General features: G+C 39.6%; 1 protein-coding gene across 5 annotated transcripts in view; it reads left to right on the plus strand.

The window, feature by feature from the left end:
* Kuz (zinc-dependent metalloprotease kuz) overlaps positions 1–14,986 on the plus strand; it is a 134,988-nt gene that overhangs the window by 114,534 nt on the left and 5,468 nt on the right. For all 5 annotated transcript variants that reach the window (XM_076774065.1, XM_076774066.1, XM_076774067.1 and 2 more), the window contains 12 exons: positions 971–1,165; positions 7,806–8,104; positions 8,504–8,650; positions 8,714–8,862; positions 9,115–9,349; positions 9,437–9,611; positions 9,689–9,866; positions 11,167–11,344; positions 11,529–11,762; positions 11,850–11,966; positions 12,052–12,216; positions 12,298–12,430. In XM_076774065.1, coding sequence (XP_076630180.1) covers positions 971–1,165; positions 7,806–8,104; positions 8,504–8,650; positions 8,714–8,862; positions 9,115–9,349; positions 9,437–9,611; positions 9,689–9,866; positions 11,167–11,344; positions 11,529–11,762; positions 11,850–11,966; positions 12,052–12,216; positions 12,298–12,430 — 2,205 coding nt within the window. The remainder of the gene's footprint in view (positions 1–970; positions 1,166–7,805; positions 8,105–8,503; positions 8,651–8,713; positions 8,863–9,114; positions 9,350–9,436; positions 9,612–9,688; positions 9,867–11,166; positions 11,345–11,528; positions 11,763–11,849; positions 11,967–12,051; positions 12,217–12,297; positions 12,431–14,986) is intronic.

Genomic DNA, 14,986 nt, shown 5'->3' on the forward strand with positions numbered 1-14,986 from the left:
ACCTTTATTTCCATTGTAATAATTCACGGGAATTCGCGCGCAACGAGTCGTTTTAAATTATGGATTCGGTCACTGGGGGGTGTCGGAACGGTTTATCTTTCACTTTTATTCTTGCTACCTCCGACGACCTGGTTATGTCTACGCGGTTCCCACGGAACAGAAAGAAAATGTCGGATCCTTATTTTGACTGTTCAATCAGAAAGCTATCTCTGCACGCTAATTTTTCCGCCTCTTGAAAATCGGTCAGAAGGCATTATTTAGTTGTTTCTCGCACTTAAAAGTGAGAAATTCATTTCATCGAATTTTATATCGATTACTTTGTAGACTACCTTCATCTCGAAATAGCCTTCTTTTTAAAGTGCGATAATTGTACTTAATGTTTCTGTAAAATTTTAGCTATTGATCGTATTAATGTACCACAAATGTCTTCTATATTTTCTCGGTGGCATTTTCTGTCATTAGACAAAATTACAAAACTATAATTGGAGAAACGAAAACAGAACTCCTCTTAAAATAAAATATATTTTTGTCAACATCCAGAATATCGACGTGTCTAAAAACAATTTATCAGGCCATTAGATTTCGGTAGAGATTAGCATGTGCAGTGTAAATTGTTCTAAAAACTGAAGCAACACACGGAGAAATATGTTTCCGTGCAACGTTGGATTTATTTTTCTTTAAGGACTTGCAATTACCGTCGCGCTTTGTGTTTGCTTTTCTTCCATTTTTCCTATTCCCACGTATTGGACGTCGTAGAAAAATAGAGCGTGGGTAAAAGGAACCAGCTTTCGAGGAAAGAAAATTCTATCTCGAGCTTGGTCACTCTTCGCGATGGTAACAGCGACATTTCCACGAAAACGAGTAACTAAATAGCTGCGAATCATTTTGGGACTCGAGCGTATTTTTGTTCCTCGTGAATATTCTCGTTCGTTAATCATTACTGAACAAGGACGTTTCTTTTTATTTTCAGGCGAGCCTGGCAGTCACGTGTTCGGAAGCATCAGCGACGGTGTTTTCCACGGGAAAATTATATCGCCTCGCGGTGGCGCGTGGTTCGTGGAAAAGGCGCACTATTACTTTCCACCGCACGAGATAAACGACACGTTACATTCTGTAATCTATCACGAGAACGACATCGGGGACCCGTACGCCCACCTTCGAAAAGGTTTGTTCGAGTAACCAAATATTATACGCGGTAAGGTCACATAAGTACGCAATCTCAGAAACCCTCTGTAACGTTCGCGGTGATTGCTGTTTTCAACCACATGCGCCGTTCGAACGACCCAGAAATATTCTCGAATTCACGCGTATACTTGTTTCTCAGACAGTACGAAAAAGTAACAAAAATATTTCTTACGATATATAAAAACCACGATGTATAAATCGATTACAAAAACTTCGACAAAGAGAGCGTCGACACAGAAATCCATTATCTGAATTTCAATCGCTTTAAGCGGTTTCTTTGTTCGTGGACAAATATCGAAACTTTTGTATTTTCTATTTATAGTAATATCTGTCGAAGCGTGCGCTGAAAATCGTCAACAGCGGGAAAGTGTTTTAGTGTAGAAATTGATTGAATCGCGACGATTCGAAGTAAATTTGAAAACTTTGCAAATACGTGATTATCTAGATCTAATCAACGATATGCTCGGAATAATACAGCCTACCTCTAGCGAAAACAAATTAGCTAAAGTTGGGGATAACTTTCGTCGAAAGAAGAGTCACGTCGGTGCTCCGTTAGGGTCCGAACCACTCGAAATGCATATTCGGTACACGATGCATTATGCACTCATCGCGTACATAATTATAAAATAATATTTGTCGAACTCTGCTCGAACAATCACGACTTCTCCAACGGCGAAACTTATCGAACTATTAATTGCGTGTTCCGTGGAGGGTTTGAGCAGCAGACCAAGATAAGCACGAGGCTGTCAGGAAAAAGAAGCGCCGGTAGGTCCGCCGTTAAAGTGTGCCCCGTTGGGCACCCATCGTTAAACCATTATGCTTAGTAGAGTTTCTATGGATCCGGTGGACAGGTCGCGTCGACAGTCTTTGCAACGGCGCCGTACGACTCTGCGTTTACACACTTGGACGAACACCCCTTTGCTATACTACGCGCGCCTCCCTCCTTTCCTCGAGCCGTCGGATGACAGTTTAGATTACATTGCAAGGCATCCTTAAAGGAGCATTCAACCGTGCATGGTTTTTAAACGAATCACCTTAACGACACTGGTCTGCGTCGCGAATAAACCGCGCGCATGTAACGTTGGATTCGTTTAAGTTGGGTCCTGGCGGGCGGGCAGTAGGAGGCCCGCCTTCCAGGACCCAACTTAAACGTATCCGACTGTACATCGGTTAGAGAGCCAAGCTCAAACAGATAGAGGACTTTCACGAGTTAGAAGAGTGCCTAACGACGCGCGTAAAGTCCGATGCAGACGCGGAACATTGCTCCTTCCGGTCCATTTGCCCCGACAAAAGATGTGTCGACGACACATCACGCGTATACGTGTCCCGATGTTTTGAAAATCCTTTGCAAACTCTCTCTCTCCGGATATTGGAACGATTCGTGCATATTAGGTTGGCGCAAATTTTGTGTATTTTTATGTACCGTTAATTTCAGAATGTTTTCTTAATTTACGTAATAAAGTATCGTTAACAGTGATAATTGTAATATTATATACGAATTTTAAATCGATGTGTTCACGGTGAATTCAAAATTAATTAACGTGCGTTTTAATTAATTAATTGAGTGGCTCATGAATCACCGGGTGTTCTGGTATTAATATAAACTTTAATTAGTACACTTCGGATGAGAATGCGTTTATTATAATTGAAAAATTTTGCATAATTTATTTGAAAATGTATTTTTATTTCTGGAAGCGACCAAGAGCCCAGAGTCAATATTTACTTCGTAGAAGTTTAATTAAAATAAATTAATATTTTGTTGAATTACGGTGGGAAAGATTCTCAGCGTACGAGGACGTGATATTAATAAAATACGAATCCATTAAAACGATGACCTTAAAGTCATCCCCTCCTTCCGTAATATCACGTGGACTGTATGATATTTCAATTATTCCTTGCGCGGCCCGTTTTTAACCCTTTTCTTGAGAATATTACTGTATTACACAGTGTCTCAATCAATTTTCAAAGTCGATTGTTTCAAAATCGAAGCCTGGTAATAGAAAATTTTATTAAACCTTCTTTATTATACGTTAATCGCGTTGTTTCCTAAAGCTACACATTAAATAAATAAACAATTCAACATCATGCATCAGAAAGTGATCGATCCCACATAAAACGACTCTCTAACGCTAGAAATATTTGTCTCCAAATACTTTGAACCGTCCAAACGTTTGCACCACGCAAATAGACAGTTCCTGTTTGAAAGCTGTCGCAGCATTATTACCGTATAGAGATATTAAACTTTCCCACGGATAGGTGCGGACTTTCGGGAATCTGTCGATGGTCGTAAATTCTATACGCCGTTTCTCGATGTCGTTACGGAAGAAAGCAGTCCATTCGGACGCATATGGGGCTATTCAGGAAACAGGGAACAGCTTCGCCGAAGGTGTTCACCGAATCCGAATTAGACATCGTCGTTGACGCGTTTCTATAGGTATGCGTGCAGATTTGGCCCCGGTCCGACAGCCCCTCCCGTGTTTACAGCGTTTGTGCAAACAACCAACGCTTAAATAAACAGTTGCCGTATCGCGTATATTATTTATCGAGGTTTGTCCTCCATATTGCACACCCCGACAAACCTACGCCATCTTGCCTGTTTGCGTACTGGATATACGCGTGTCGTTATGAATCTGCAACATTAACGCTCCGTGGAACTAGTACAATTCCAACGAATTTGTAGAACCTGACTGCATAGATCGTCCGGCAAAGGTCTCTCTTTAAACCGCGATTCGTCTCTATTTTTGTTCAACTTTCATTATTTACGAAACAAATTTAACCCTACTACTATGGCGATAAACATAATATGTACCATAGCTCGATTCGTGTTTCATTTATGATAACACAAATTGAATTTGGAGAATATATGAGTAAAATTTTAATTATAAGTATTCGTACAATTTTGTTGGGGGAAAAGAATATTTTTTTATTTTTAGAAGCCACGTCACAAAATTGCAATTTGTATCGCTAGTTTGTTCGTATTAATAAAGGCTCTCGGAGCGCAAAGGGTTAATACTACGTTAAATCAATAGCTTATTCCTATTTTGTACTATTTTATTTCTACGTTTCGGTTCGTAAAATAGCGAAGACAGGTGTTTTATTTTGTTGACAATCCAGAGAAACTTTCGCGCGTTACAAAATGGAACCACAAAGAGAAGCATGAGAGATAGGTGACACATGTCACCCGAACGACCAACAAAGGGATAAATTTCCGGCCAGTTCTTTAGTCGCCAATTATGTATTCTCGTTGGAGAACCGCGAATTCCATTGTGCCTTGGCTTGTAATCGTAGCGAGACAATCTTTAATTGAAATCCGTTCGGTCGTTGCCCGTATCGATCTTCTCAATCCGATGAGTTTTGTTTGGTAACACGTATTACGGAGAACAAGGTACCCGCAGTGGAAGCAAACGTTTGTCCCTTTGAGTGGCTACCATAACGGTAATCCGTATTAACGTTACTGCGTAGGTACCAATAAATTTAACCAATATCTTCACGCTGAAACGCCAAGTCATTAAAGCCGGTGGCTCTTGGTTAACCCGCCAATAAAACCAACACCGACCGCTGCAATTATCTCGGACACCCGGGATCGATGCATTTGGCTCGTTCTGCCCGGTGATGAATTTCGATTCCAAAAAGCATAGAGAGAATTTATGCGAAGTAGCACAATGGTTGTTCGAAACATCTACCATTTGGGCTAATTAGTTATAAACGTTACAAATCGTTTGCTTATCGATTTTTCGACGACGAGTCTTCGTTCTATAATTAACGATGGAAATTTACCATCGACGCTGCAGAAATTCGATTTCATTGCCTGGGTGTGGTGTCCCAAACACGACACTCAAAGTGAATTCTGTATCGTATTCAGCGCGAATTTTGTCGTATATTTCCATCGGTGAATGATGGCTCAATTGATAACCTGGCGCTCGTTCTGTAATGAATTTCGTTCGTTGTCTTTGTTACCATCGCGATACGAAGATGCTACCTCGATTGTATAAAATGGAAACGAATCTAATTCAATTTCGTGCAACCAGAGACTACGGGCAAAAAAAAATATTGCTACGCAATGGTCAACCACAATGCAACAAACTTCGTTTGATATATTCTCCTCTAATATCTATATTGATTTGGCAAAAGTCGAAATTCAATCGTATTTCCTGTTCTGGCACGAGAGGAAATTCTGCTGTTGACGTATTGGTGATTTATAAACACAAGTAACGGTATTAAAAAATATTAATTTTTCACGATGTAAACAAGGCAGTCCACGCGAGAAAATAAGTAAAATTGCTCGAGAAGAATGATTCTAATTGTTTTACTAAATACTATCCGTATTTCTTTTCTATTCGATTAAAAAATATTTATCCTGTCGCGTAAAAATTCTACGTAAACAATATTTTTATGAACGTATTAATTACAAGAATTACGGTGCACATATCTGCCCTTCAGAATTCCTACTTCTACGTATGTATATTCCTGCTAATTTCGTCGAAAGTGAACACCACGTCGATGTAATGATTCGCAAGAGCCATATCCTGTGGGCGTTCGGTTTACTCTTTGAATAACTCCCCTGTCAGGATGTTGACGATTGGGATACCGATCTCTGAGTACTAGTTACAATACACATACACCACTGGAGTCATATTCATATACTCTCTCAATTACTATGTGTAATCGTAGCTGGCAAAACGGCAAGGATTAATTCGTAATTAATGAAACTAAGGCGGTATTACTAACACAAAAATAATTCTATATTATTATGACGTTTAACATTTTTTCTCGACTATCAATATACTGGTATATACTGTAAGAAAAATATCAGTGTACATAATTTAATTCTTAATAGATTGTATCTTTTACATTATCACGAAAGCACTTATAAAACACAATTGAATATTACATTTTATACGAATTGAACAACATATTAAGTAATATGTTATTCCCTTGTTATATAATTGCCTTGCTTTTCCTGGAATTTCCTTATACACGGGAAAATGTCTGATAAAGTAAAAACGTGTTTCATAATATGGCTGACACAGATTTTATTCGACTACGGCTTCGTTTATATTGTTTGTCTCTTTCTTTCGGTTAAATGTGACGCGCCGTTTGACAAAAGCACAAAAATTGCATTCGCAGTACGTAATAAATTAAACCCGGATGTCCTTATTTTTAGGAACGAACAGATATTAAGATGTCCCAGAAATATATTGCACGCGTCAACATTTTGATGTATTAAATGATAACTGCAATGAAAAATACTTTCGGGTCTGATGATTTATGGTTTCCCGTCGTCGTTCTGAAAGCAACTGTCACTGCAATGCTGGTTCTTTGGATGCAAAAAACATTGCCGGCGCATGTTTGACAACGTCATTATTGTCGAATCACCGTGTGTTCACCTGCTCGAAAAAAAGAAATTCATAGCCGGACGAAGTTGGGACTGAATTATACGCTCGATGATTCGTAAATCTCATTATAGATTTGTTTCCAGTAACAGCGTAAAAACATAGTAGAATTCAGCTGTTTTCCAACTAATTTAAAAAAGAAGGGACATTTAAGAATCATTCAAAATTGCTCTCTGTTTCCTGGGACGCTCTAATAAAAATTCAGGGTATACAGGAATATTTCGAACGCCTAAACAAAACGATATTTCGGAACTTGTTTACGGTTTAAAAAGAACGACGCCAGTTTCAGTTCCCGTATTTAGTGACCGAGTTCCAGCAATATTACGTCGAACGACAATGACGTTTGTCGTCGTGCAACGAACGGAATAAATTAGTGGAAGAGATTCGTCGAAGCGACGCTTTTAAATTAGAATCGCGACGTAATGGATCGCGTTTAATAGCACCGTGGTAACGTTAACGACCGTTACAAAATCTTGCCTCGTAAAGAAAAAAAGGAGAATTGTACAATACCGCGGGGCTCCGCACTGGTTGGCGCACCGGTGCAAAAAGGAAACGTGATTTCACACTCGTGGCGTACATCGGTGACCGCGTCCTCAAAATAATGGCGCCGTTGTTACGGCCGATACGACACTCAAGGGGAAGCGGTTAAGTTTGTCATTACGTGACGCATTATGTCCGCGCGTCCGCTTTGCAGACACGGCTCTCCCCGCATTTTGAAATTACACGAATAATTAAACTGCTCATTGGCGCTTCCGCTGCGATGCGTCGGAAACTGTGGCTGAGGCTTCTCGCCGAATTTTTCTGTTTCCGTGTATTCGAACATATAGCGTCTTCGATGAATATACTCGAATATTTTGTGTATCGATCAACTATTTGATTTTACATTATCGAGTAATAAGAAGTATAAATTTTATGGGGGTGATTAACCCTTAATCTCAATCTTAACTGAATTATTTTACTTGGTAAATGGAGATCAACTTTCCTTCAAATCATTTAAAAAATAATGAACCAATGGAGGATTGCATAAATTTTGGCCCCAATAATCCACTTAAGGGTTAAAGATTCGTCTTTAGATATTTTTTGTTATAATACACAGTATGTTTTCTTCGAAATCTTTATTGGGCGGGTTCCAGAGTAATATTTTGTAAAAGAGAAAAACGTAACAACGCGTTTGCCAGCCAGTCGGTTTTCATAATATTCCGGGCAATGCTCGATTTCGTTTTCTAGGCGAAACCGGCGGTTGCGGTGTGACCGACGATGTGGTGGAGTGGATGGATAGAATTCAAAATTCTGGTCAAGAGGAGGTTCCGCCTTCGGTGAAGGGCAGCGACATCAAGAAAGCGAAACCGCAGGCGAACTCGTGGAACGCCGATCAGGAATCGCCCGGTCACAAATACTCTCGAGAAGCTAACGAACCTAGTCATCGGAGAGTACGGAGGGCAGCCAGGCCGAAGGAGGACAACAAAAACACTTGTTCCCTTTTTATTCAGACTGATCCTCTAATATGGAGACATATATCCGAGCAGGTAAACCGATACGATTAAGCGACCAACGGAATAACACATTTTCAACGGAAGGTAAAACGCGATAATAACCGAGCCATTTCTTTTAACTGAAAATTTAGCTCGAAAACGTAATAACTCCTTGGAAAATCGCCGAATGCCCTGAATGCCTACGTTCACATTCATAGAGCTTTTCCTCGGTAATAGGGGCCAGGCGTAATTTCATTTCGCATTTTCCATCCAAACTAGACGTACGGTGCATTCCAAGTGTCCTTGCATTAGAGAAATATTTCTACCCCGGCATTCTTTTTGGTCGGACATTCCCCACCCGGGCGCCCGTTATAAAAATCTTTTTACCCGTACGTACTCCTTGGACCGTAAGATCCGCGGAATATTGAATTTCCCTCGCTTTGACTTTCGCAGCTGCATCACGATGTGGAAAAAACCAAAGAGGAGATCCTGTCGCTTATCGCGCAACACGTCACTGCCGTGAATTACATTTACAGAGATACGAAGTTCGACGGTAGAATCAAGCATAGAAATATCAAATTCGAGGTGCAGCGAATAAAGGTAACGCAAACAGCGGGAAACCTGTGTAATTTGTGGTTCGAACGCGTATATTTTGCTCGGCAGATCGACGACGATACGGCCTGCGTGCCTCATCAAACGTACAATGAACCAAATCCCTTCTGCCTGGAGAACATCGACGTTAGTAACTTTTTAAATTTGCATTCGCTCGGCAACCACGAAGACTTCTGTCTCGCCTATGTGTTCACGTACAGGTACGGAAAGCGTGGTTCTTAAAGAGACCTTATTGTGCGATCAGACGTTCTTTATATAAACACAAATGGAAAATAATGTATTTCGAGAATTCGTATAATTATTGAAAATACACCGGTGATATTTAGCGAGTCTGCTCCGTTCAAATTATTGACTCGTAATTTTATTTTGCATTTTATACGAGGAACAATTTCCTGGTCGCACCTTACGCGTCGTTTACGAATATTTATTAGCACGTGCAATATTATTAACAGAGATTTCACCGGTGGTACTCTTGGTCTCGCGTGGGTCGCCTCGGCGTCTGGCGCGTCCGGCGGCATATGCGAGAAATACAAAACCTACACGGAAACGGTGGGTGGAATGTATCAGTCCACGAAAAGGTCTCTGAACACGGGGATCATCACTTTTGTAAATTACAACAGCCGAGTTCCTCCGAAAGTGTCGCAGTTGACGTTAGCACACGAGATAGGACACAATTTCGGATCGCCCGTAAGAATTTGCTTCAAAAGACACCGCTATAGAAACGAAAGGAATAACGTTAGCAACGTTTAATGTTTATTTTAATTACGTTTATAGCATGATTTTCCTCCCGAATGTAGACCTGGTGGGCTACACGGAAATTTTATTATGTTCGCGTCGGCGACCAGCGGGGATCGGCCGAACAACAGTAAATTTTCGAAATGTAGTATCGGTAACATCAGCAACGTTTTAGACGCCATCGAGGACAACAAGAAAAGGAACTGTTTCACTGGTTCGTATTACGCTTGGAAATTATGCGCGCCTCGTTGCGTTGTAACTTCGATTTTATTCAATTTCCGTATCGCGCAGCGTCCGCCGGAGCGTTCTGCGGTAATAAAATCGTCGAAGCCGGGGAAGAATGCGACTGCGGGTACGACGATGACGAGTGCGTGGATAAATGTTGCTATCCGCGACAGGTGTCCGAGCTGGACAAAATAAAGAACGAAACCGCGAAGGGCTGCAGCAGAAAGTTTAACACGCAATGCAGGTATACATTTCAATTACAGTGTTCTCGATAAGTCCCAGAGAAAGTTACTTTCCGAGTGTCCGTTCCTACCCTATAGATCCTCTATCGTTTTTCAAGCAATTTTTAAATTTCTTCGTGGCTGATGAATCTTTCGCCATTTAAAAAATATTTAACCCGACAACACACCAAATTACGTAAAACAGTAAAATTCCGATTATCTGGCATACACGAGACTGGGGCAATGCAGGAAAATCAAATATGCCGAATAATTGAATGATAAAATCGAGCAATGTAATCACAGACGAGGTACACGAGTGGACCTTACATCCAATGTATTTTTTCAGCCCAAACATTACCAAGAGGTTGAAGAAAGTATTTTTTTTCTCGAAAGTGCGTAGGATTTCGGGGGTATGTGTATTCGCGAGAAATTATTGTAATTGACCACTGCAACCAAAAGTAATTTTTTCAGAACGATTTGAAAATTTTTTTTCATGATTTTTTCTTGAAAATTTGTTTTTGATTTTTAGTAAACGCAACTATAGGTAATGTAATAATTATTCGGACATTCCGGATAATCGGAACTCTACTGTAGATACGAACGACGGAAAATACTTGTCTCCTTTTTCTTACGTATTTATTATTAGTTGGAGAAATTATGAGCTCGTTATGTGCTCGTCGAGGTCTTCGTACGGAAGTGGGTAAAGTCAGATATGGCGCTTCTCTCTTCCAGGATACTAATCCCTAACAGATGCGGGATTATGCTTGCGGTTATTAAAAGGCATCGTATGATTTATAGACGGCACACTTTAGAAACTTGTGCTGCACTTTTTCCAGCAAAACTCCTGTTAATTAGACGAGCCTTTAATCCGTTCAATCGTTGACAATTAATTATTTTTGCCTCTTCCTTTAAGAATTCGTAATAAATTCAGCCACTTCTCCCCTACCGAACACAGAACTTTCCTTCGATGCGTTTCATAGTCCTTTATGCTAAGATAAATAAAAAGACAAGCTAGTTTTTATTTTAATTTTTAACGAAATACAAATTGCTTTCAAATAACGTACTTCGCAAGATGCAAAGTCCTCGATACGATCCAGAACTACGATATTCTTTAATGCCTCGGTAAACAAAGAAAGTGTCGCGTCACCTTGCATCTTGATCATTGCACGGTAAACTATGGAGAACCCGTTACCAGCTAGAGAACATTTTAACGGTAGCAGAGTTTTCCCACGGGCCTATCGCGTTACACATCGTTGGTCGATGACTCAGAACGTGTGTGAATTTTTTGCGATTACACGTATCACGAGGTTATTTTCCTTGCAGTCCCAGCCAAGGGCCTTGCTGTTCGAGCGAGTCGTGCCAATTCGTACCTCTCTCCAAGAGCGTTCAATGCAAAGCGGAATCCGATTGCAGTTACAATTCGACTTGCAATGGGAGTTCGTCCGAGTGCCCTGTACCGCTACCGAGAGCCAACAAGACCAGATGCAACGAGGGAACTCAGGTAAACGGAGCTTTTCCCCGTTCTCGAACGCATCTATTACGAAAAATTCGTCGATAGCCCGAACAGCTCGATCAAATAAACCGTTCCGAAATCTGGTTCGGGGGATCGTTCGATTATTTTTCTCCCCCGTGAAATACTTGGTACGCGAAATATTTTCGAACTGTATCCGTTAATTTGTTGACAGTTGTGCATCAATGGCGAATGCACGGGATCGATTTGCCTGGAATGGAATCTGACAGAATGCTTTTTGACGAGCAACGTGATTCCGAATATCGACAAACGGAAACTGTGCGAGTTAGCTTGCCAAAATGGAACCGATCCATCCAGTTGCCGCAGTACCAGCGAATTTGCGCACATCGTTGGTCTGCCCGAAGGTGGTATTAGCCTTCGACCTGGATCGCCCTGCGATAACTTTCAGGTGAGGGACTACGCCACGATCGTTATGTCTCTTTCGATAAATAGCACACGGACAGCGGCGATAATTTGACGATATTTTGCCACGCAGGGTTATTGCGACGTATTTTTGAAGTGCAGAGCAGTGGACGCGGAAGGGCCGTTAGCTAGGCTGAAAAATCTTTTATTTAATAAGGAGACATTGCTCACGGTAGCGCAATGGGTCACTGTAAGTGGGAAACTTTCTTTGCGTTCGATTCGATCCTCGTGCGTTTAATGTAATCGGTCGATTGTTTGTTTCTTTTTTTTTACAGGAATTCTGGTGGGCGGTATTATTAATAGGCGTAGCTTTCATTATTTTCATGGGCTTGTTCATCAAATGCTGCGCTGTGCATACTCCTTCCAGTAATCCTAAGAAACCACCAGCGAGGCGGATTAGCGATACTTTGAGAAGGCCGATGAGTACTCTGAGAAGAATAGTACGTATGAACGTGTAAAGTGACAGAGTAATGCGTATTATTTGTATACGTTTGTTGCAATGTGTTCGTTTACTTCTATAGCGACATCCACATGGCGGAGGAGGTGCTGGTCCCAGAAGTATACCTCCCAGGCAAACCCCAGGAGGCCACAATGGAACTCGAGGACCCTCTCATGGCTACGGAGAGGGCAGAGGTGCGCAATATTATCCAAAAGGTAGGTCGCACAACAATAATCGCTTTCTTTATGCAGCTATCGTTGCTCGAGTTTGATCTTAGTAAATATTGCTCGTTAAAATACATACTGGATGTTTGCATTTTAGCTCGTAAGATATGGATTAAACTCAAGCTAAGTAGCTTGCTTTCGTGTATTGCGTCGTTCCGCGAGTAATGTCGTTTCTAATCTCGTTTACAAAGGCAAATACATCGCGTTCGTGTTAAATCTATTTAATCTTGATTCGATATTCAAATCATTCTCTTGTCGCGTTTTGTTTTTGTAAGTAATATCCTGAAGACAGTTAGAAAGAAATGGACATATCTGACTTTTACATTTCCATAATGTAACGAATTGTTACGAGTTAACAGTAGAAGAGACTGTAGAACAACTGGGTTTATTTATTGGTAGATTTCGTTGTTCGTTATTGAAATTTGGAAAATGTTCAAATATCGTAAATATATTTTACTCTACCTTTGATGACATACAAAAGAAATAATCCGTGTTAAATTGCCAAAATTGCATGCAAAAAGATTAACACAGGAAACAAAGTAATATAGTTAAGAACTATCATCTTATATCTTTCCTAGTATATGAACCTACAGATTTAAACATAGGAGTTATCTAATATCAATACTGATATTACTGATCGACAAACACGGTGCTCATCTTTGATTATATTAATCTCGTTTGCGAAAATGACATTATTTGTGGAACGAACTCATATTTGTTCCTATGTGACCCGCAACTACATCAATGTTTTTTCCTGTTTGCATTTCCTTCGCATTGATTGACGCGCATCACTACCTGATACTATCATTCTATGACCTACAGAGGTGAGCTGGGGCCTATACTCTATACCTTTGATAGGAGCAAATTCACGAATAAAATATAATAACACGCGAAGAACATTAACAGGCTCCAGCGGATATCTAATACCAAGTCTTTGTCGATCAATTTTTTTAATAGAGCAGTCCAATGCTAGTTCTTGTATTTGCTCCTAACTTTCTTATCGCCTTTGAGACTCTTATCTAAGTGACAATCAATTATCAGTTTTAGATAAGCTAAATCGAAATTATAAACCCGTGAATTTGAAATTAAGATTACAATTATAAACATTAGAATATAATTTCATCTGTATATTTTTTTTTAAGTCTATGTATTTCTAGGTATTTTTGTTTCTGCTTCTGCTATTTCCCATTAATGTTTACAATTATAATTTCAATTTCATGTTTGTAGATTTAGACTTGTTTCAAAATTGACAATTATTTGTCATTTATTTATTGTATCGACAAGCATACTTTTCGATACTTTCGTTATATTTATACTATCGAGAGTTTTTTTTATTCCTTCCGCTTCTGCATCATTATTATTCGTTTCAATCGAGTTTTCGGTGTGGGGAAGGAAGTGGAGAAAGGTTACAGCTTTTGAATGATTAGAGGAACGTAGTGGCAGTATCTTGGCGATACTTTTAACACTTTGTCGACGGACGATTTCTTCAAAAATATAATAATCTAATTTCTTCATCGATTCTTGGACGTAAATGCTTTTCGACGCTCTTTAAATAAACCCGAACACACGCTGTTCGATCCAATACATATCTACTGATCGATTTCCAATCAATGTACCGCTAAACAAAAGTCAATTCGAAACTAGTCGTTACTATTTGAAACGATAGCCTACAACGATAGTATCAACTGAATGAACGTGGGCCATTGAATACAATTTTGGCGTACCTACAGGCCTCTGACAATCAAAGGCCCATTAAAACAAATTTACCAATTCAGAAATAACTCCTTTCGATATTACGTTCATTTTGTCTTGGATGCATTTACAAAAATTATTAATATCGAATGTAACGATAAGTTTAGAATTTTTACAATAATAGTATATTATCAGTCTCGTAGAAAATAATTCTCCAGATGGATATACAGGGTGTTCGGCCACCCCTGGGAAAAATTTTAATGGGGGATTCTAGAGGCCAAAATAAGACGAAAATCAAGAATACCAATTTGTTGATGGAGGCTTGGTTAAAAAATTATTAACAATTACATTCAAAAATTTCAAATCGTTCTGGAAAAATTATTTTTGGTTGCGGGGGTCAATTACAATCATTTTTGGTGAATAGACATACCCCCGAAATTCTACGCACTTTCGAGGAAAAAATTCGAGAAGGTGTGAAATTTTTCGACGGAAAAAAAAAATTTCAAATCGTTCTAAAAAAATTATTTTTAGTTACAGGGGTCTATTGCAAGCATTTTTGGTCAACAGACATACCCTCGAAATCCTACTCAGTTTCGAGAAAAAAATTCCTTACCGAAAATATAATTTCTGGCCAGAAATGTCTGCCCGAATTTTCATGCGAATCTTTAAAACGTCATAACTTCTGAACGGATTGGACGATTTTAATGTTTAAAAAAGCAAACTACGCGTATTTTGCTGGATAATATGTACAAATCGCAAAAATATTCGAAAAGTTGGTCCTTGACCTCGCAAAATGAGAAAAACCCCATAAAAATGGTCCAATTTTCAAACAATCATAACTCCTACAATTGTGAA

The sequence above is a fragment of the Colletes latitarsis genome, chromosome 10, assembly GCF_051014445.1.
Source record: "Colletes latitarsis isolate SP2378_abdomen chromosome 10, iyColLati1, whole genome shotgun sequence".
In the NCBI taxonomy this organism is placed as follows: Eukaryota; Metazoa; Arthropoda; class Insecta; order Hymenoptera; family Colletidae; genus Colletes; species Colletes latitarsis.